Here is a 6,000-nt window from a genome sequence, read left to right as displayed (position 1 = left end):
ATTTATAAATCCCTGATTTATGCTTTATTAGTTTATGTTCATATTTTTGTATTTATGTTTTAAGTAAATATCTGTTATGTTTCTCATTTCATCCTATGCATATAATAAAAGCATAACTTGATTTCTAGAAGCCATACTGTTTTTAGGTTAATCCTGAGTGACCCAGATGAATGAAAATTTTTGGCCGGAGTGAGCCTTTTTGATGTTTTCTAGAGATGCTGGGGAAAGGGAGAAATTAATCTAAGAATTTTATAAGGGAGTGCCACGGGTAACCTTATAAAAAGAAATCAGGTTCAAGTTTATATGTCATAGGTGGTGAAAATTAAAAAAAAAAAAAAAAAAAAAAGGGATTTATACATGATTCTTAAGAAAGATTTATAGAAAACTAAGGAGAGTACTGAGTAGGATTAAAGCTATTAAAAGTTAAACAACCATCTTAAAACAACCATTTTTAAAACAGCATACCCCCCCCATATATATATATATATATTCTCTCCATTAACCTTTCTAAATAACCCCTGTAGCAGGCTTTAGGCCGATGATTCCCAAGTTAGATGACTTTAGGGTACCAGATTTTTAAATACCTTTACAGACTTACTGACCGAGTCAAAAAGGCTTCGAAGAGAAGTTTTTTTTTTCGAGTGCAACTTCGTCTCTAATTGCTTTCTAAATAACTCTTGTAACGAGTTTTAGGCCAATGACTCCCAAGTCAGACGACTTTAGGGTACCAGGTTTTAAGATACCCTTACAGACTTAATCACTCAAGTCATAAAGGTTTCAGAGAAAAGTTTAAAATTTTCAAATGTATATGCCTTGATTAGTGCAATGCCCCTTATCACACACTTATTCAAACAAATCGACCTTTAACTTAAGACTTTTGCAGAGTTTTATCATGTTAGTCTAAGACAATCCACATATAAGTTTTCACACATGGACTCCACATTCACATCTGCATCTTCCTACAACTGTAAAATCACCCCTAAACTATGCTAAATTTGGTCTAAGGATAGATAATTTATTATAGTTTAGGTAAAGCATCTATATCCAAGTAGATCAACTTATCAAAAATCAAGAAACAACTAATTTAATCATAATGTCAAACTCAATTCTAGTGCGCTTGTAATATCAAATTTTGCAAGGTCAAGCCTTAATTAGTCTAACATGCATCATATCCACAGTTCATAAGTCAACACCAAATCTCAAATTAAATCATCATTGTCTGCCAAACTGTCTAACCCACACAAGCACACAACTGAACAAAAGAGTTTTTTTTTTTTTTTAAAAAACACACAAAAACATAAAAACATTAAAAAAAAATACAAAAACTAACAAACACACAAAAACGTAAAAACAGAAAAAAAATAAAAACTAAAAGTTTTTTTTTTCACCCTCAAACTTAAAACTGATATTGTCTCAATGTCATAAAGCATAAATAAACACATAAAGGGAGTAGGGAAGAAAAAGAAGAATGTACTCCCCAAATTTTTCTATTGAATGTGTGAGGCACTATGTGAGACGACTGGATAATATTCTTCATCATGCTTTCCCTTGGATCTATGTTGGTTTGAGTGTTCCACGACGTCATATTCGTGAAAAATCAAATTTGACAAATTAAAGATATGGAACAAGGGTTACTTAGCTCAAATAATCAAAATAACCAACAATAAATTCAAGAGCCTAAGGGTGGAAGGGATATGGGTGATGACTCCTAAAAATTGAAACGTGCCTAAATCTAATGCAACCTAGTAAACAAAACAAAACTATATACTATGTGATACAAAAAGTAAAATAAAAAAAATTGAAAATTGGGTTGCCTCCTAATAAACGCTTCTTTTAAGTCATCAGCTGGACTTTGTGTTGCTATTATTCTGGTACAGCTAGGTCAAGGCTCTCTTTAGCGGTGGGGAAATTTTCCACATAGTGTTTGATACGTTGGTCATTTACTTTGAAGTTTCCTTTTGTTGGATGGTGTAATTCAACTGTGCCGTAGGGAAACACCTGAGAGACTGTAAAAGGGCCGGACCATCTAGATTTCAACTTTCCTGGAAACAGTTTAAGTCTGGAATTGTATAAAAGCACTTGATCTCCCACTCTAAAAATTCTTTGCCTGATGTTCTTGTCATGTCACTGCTTTGTCCTTTCCTTGTAGATGACTGCATTCTCATATGCTTCTCTTCTAAATTCCTCCAATTCATGTAGCTGCAGTATTCTTATTTCTCTAGCCTTTTCGAGGTCCATGTTTAACTGTTTCAATGCCCAGTATGCTCTATGTTCAAACTCCACTGGTAGGTGGCATGCTTTTCCAAAGACTAGTCGATATTGGGACATCCCAATAGGTGTCTTGTAAGTAGTGCGATATGCCCATAAAGCATTGTCTAATTTCTTTAACCAATCTTTGCGAGATGCATTCACAGTGAGCTCCAGAATTCTTTTCAATTGTCTATTAGAGGTTTCCACATGTCCACTTGTCTGAGGGTGGTAAGGAGTGGCAATTCGATGTTATACCCCGTACTTATGTAGCACTGCCTGGAATAACCGATTGCAGAAATGAGTTCCACCATCACTTATTATGGCCCTAGGTGATCCATAGCAGTTAAAGATGTGTTTCTTTATGAAGTCCACCACCACCTTTGTGTCATTTGTAGGCAAGGCATTACCTTCTACCCATTTAGAGACATAATCCACTGCAACTAGGATGTACTAATTGTTATAAGATGATGGACAAAGACCCATAAAATCAACCCCCCAAACATCAAATTTTTCCACCTCCAAAATGTTGTTAAGTGGCATCTCGTGACGCGCTGATATGTTACCTGTTCTCTGATATTTATCACAAGACCTGCAGAAACTGTGGCAATACTTGAACAGTGTAGGCCAAAAGAAACCACATTGAAACACCTTTGCTGCTGTTTTAGTGGGGCCAAAGTGTCCTCCATAAGCCGAAGCATGAACCCGTGAAAGGATAAGTTTCATCTCATCCTCTGGTACACATCTCCTAATGATCTGGTTTGCCCCTATACTGTATAAATTTGGATCATCCCAATAATAAAATTTCGCTTCATAAAGCAGCTTCTTTTCTGCTGATAAGTGAGATCAGGATCCATATAGCCACTAGCTGCGTAATTAACAATGTCTGCATACCACAGAACCTTCTCTATTTGCAATAACTGTTCATCTGGGAAGACCTCATTAATATCAATGTCTTCTGAATCACACAGTTTTTCTAGCCTTGATAAATGAGCCGCTACCTGATTTTATGTATTTTTTTTGTCGCGGATTTCAATGCCAAACTCTTGCAGTAACAGAACCCATCGAATCAGCCTAGGTTTAGCATCCTTCTTCTCAAACAGATATTTCAAATGTTGCATGGTCAATGTAGACTATCACCTTTTAACCAATCAGATAGGAACGAAATTTGTCAAAGGCAAATACCACTGCTAGCATCTCTTTTTCTATTGTTGCATAATTGATCTGAGTATCTGTCAAGGTTTTGCTGGCATAGTAGATTACATGTAACATTTTTCCTTTACGTTGGCCAAGCACTGCTCCCACTGCAAACTCACTAGTATCACACATAAGTTCGAAAGGTAAATCCCAATCAGGTGCTACTATCGCTGGTGCAGAAGTTAACTTTTCTTTCAAAGTATTAAAGGCATTTAAGCATTCATCAGAAAAGTGAAATGGTACATCCTTCTCCAGTAGATTACACAGAGGTTTTGTAATTTTTGAGAAATCTTGAATGAACCTTTTGTAAAACTCTGCATATCCTAAGAAGTTTCTGACCCCCTTAACTGAATTAGAAGGCTGTAATTTTTCAATCACTTGTATCTTGGCTTTGTCAACTTCAATGCCCTTTGAAGAGATCCCGTGGCTCAGCAATATCCCCTCTTTTACCATGAAATGTCATTTTCCCAATTTAGCACTAGATTCTTCTCTTCACATCTTTGCAATACAAGAGCCAACCGATCTAAGTAGTCATCAAATGAATCTCCAAACACAGAAAAATCATCCATGAATACCTCAGTATATTTTTTCACCATGTCAGAGAATATGGCCATCATGCACTGTTGAAAGGTTGCGGGTGCATTGCATAAACCAAAAGGCATCCTTCTAAACGCAAAAGTTCCATAGGGACATGTGAATGTTGTTTTCTCCTAGTCTTCTGGAGCAATAACTATCTGATTGTACCTAGAATATCCATCCAGAAAGTAGTAATGAGAATGACTGGCTAACCTCTCCAACATCTGATCAATGAATGGCAATGAAAAATGATCTTTTCTGGTTACGTTGTTTAGCTTTATGTAATCTATACATACTTTCCACCCTGTCACTAACCGTATTGGTATCAGCTCGTTGTTCTCATTCTTCTTCACTGCAATTCCACCCTTTTTTGGCACAACATGTACTGGACTCACCCATGAACTATCAGAGATTGGATAGATAATACCTGCCTCCAACAATTTCAGCACTTCTTTTCGCACTACTTCTTTCAAGGCATTAAATTAACACTGGCACCTACATCGCATAAAGAATGTTCAAAATAATTAGAACTAATTGTGCAAGGTATCGTGAAAACTCCCTGGGTCTTTTAATTTAAGAGGTAGCTTTCTCAATAAAATTGCACTGCACTCCTAGTTCAGGTAGACTGTCTCATGTTCTTCCAGCTTTCTTTTGTCAGAAAGGATCTCCTTCAAGAATTTTGCATAACTGGGCATTTGGGCTATTGCATCTGCAAACGGAATATTGATGTGCAGTTTCTTGAAAATCTCTACAAACTTGGCAAATTGCTTATACAACTTCTTTCTCTGTAACCTTTTAGGGAAGGGAATTGGTGGCACATAAGCTTTCACGGGGCTGGGTGCTCTCACTGTGGGTGTTTCTTTCCTTTTATTCTCCTCGTTAGTTGGTTGTTCAGACTCTGCTTCTGTCCCAACCTCTTCACCCATTACTTCATTATCTTTTCTGTCTGGTCTCTTCACATGTATCTCTGGAAGTTGCACTCCACTTCTAGTTGTAATAGCTTGCACTTGCTCTTTTGGATTGACCATTGTATTGCCTGGCAATGTCCCTTGTGGGCGTTCTGCAAGTTGTTGAGCAATCTGACCAATTTGAGTTTCTAGCTTCTTAATGGATGCTTGCTGATTCTGAAAGTTAGTGTCAATCTACTAGAACACTTTGTCTGTCTTGTGCATGTACTGGTTGAACATCACCCCCAAACTTGGTTTTTTCTCCTTTGAACTGTTCCCTTGTTGATTATCTGACCATCTGAAGTTTGGGTGTTGTCTCCATCCTGGGTTATATGTTTGAGAAAAGGGATTAAAATTTCAAGAGCCATTTTGACTGAAGTTTACTTCTTCCTCCGAAAAGTCCATAGATGTGCATTTTCTGTTAGGTGATTTGTCCCGCAGTTTTCGCAAGATTGGCCAGTTACCACTGTATGTGCTCCTATTGTTTGTGACTTCACCAATAACTCTACTTGTTTTGTCAATGCTGCTATTTGGGCGTTGGTAGGTGCTGTGCTGTCTAATTCATATATTCCCGCTGCTTTTGAAGGCACCACTCTTTCTTATGAAAACATGGAATGAGTAGTACCAATCAACTCAAATAGATTTATACATTGTTACACTGATTTTCCTATCATCGATCCACTTGCAAAGGAATCCACTTGAGATTTGGACAATGGTGAAAGTCCCGTGTAGAAATACTACACTTGATTTTCAATAGTAATCCCATGATTTGGACACTTCCTCATCAACTCCTTAAATATGTTCCATGCCTCGTGATAGCTCTCCCCATCTCTCTGTCAAAAAGTTTGAATTTCCAGTCTGATTTTTGCTACCTTAACTGGTGGAAAGAACTTATTGCATAATTTTCTAGTCAGTTCCTCCCATGTGGTATACTTCCATCCGGTTCGGTATCCAGTCATTCCAATGCTGCATCTCTCAGTCTATATGGAAATAATCACAGCTTGATGGCATCCTCATTAACCCCAGGAGCATG

General features: G+C 37.2%; 1 protein-coding gene across 1 annotated transcript; it reads right to left on the bottom strand.

Annotated features, from left to right (window-relative positions):
* Positions 1 to 2,124: 2,124 nt before the first annotated feature.
* Positions 2,125 to 4,106, bottom strand: LOC111402844. The gene is made up of 6 exons (XM_023031147.1): positions 3,954 to 4,106; positions 3,433 to 3,852; positions 3,142 to 3,248; positions 2,814 to 3,019; positions 2,524 to 2,684; positions 2,125 to 2,469 (listed from the first exon to the last, which is right to left on the bottom strand). Exons 1-6 carry the CDS (start codon positions 4,104 to 4,106, stop codon positions 2,125 to 2,127), a joined length of 1,392 nt encoding a protein of 463 aa, XP_022886915.1.
* Positions 4,107 to 6,000: the final 1,894 nt, after the last annotated feature.

This window comes from Olea europaea, chromosome 11 (assembly GCF_002742605.1).
Source record: "Olea europaea var. sylvestris chromosome 11, O_europaea_v1, whole genome shotgun sequence".
Taxonomy (NCBI): Eukaryota; Viridiplantae; Streptophyta; class Magnoliopsida; order Lamiales; family Oleaceae; genus Olea; species Olea europaea.
Note: the sequence above shows the minus strand (reverse complement) of the source record. Positions and strands in the feature narration are given on the sequence as shown.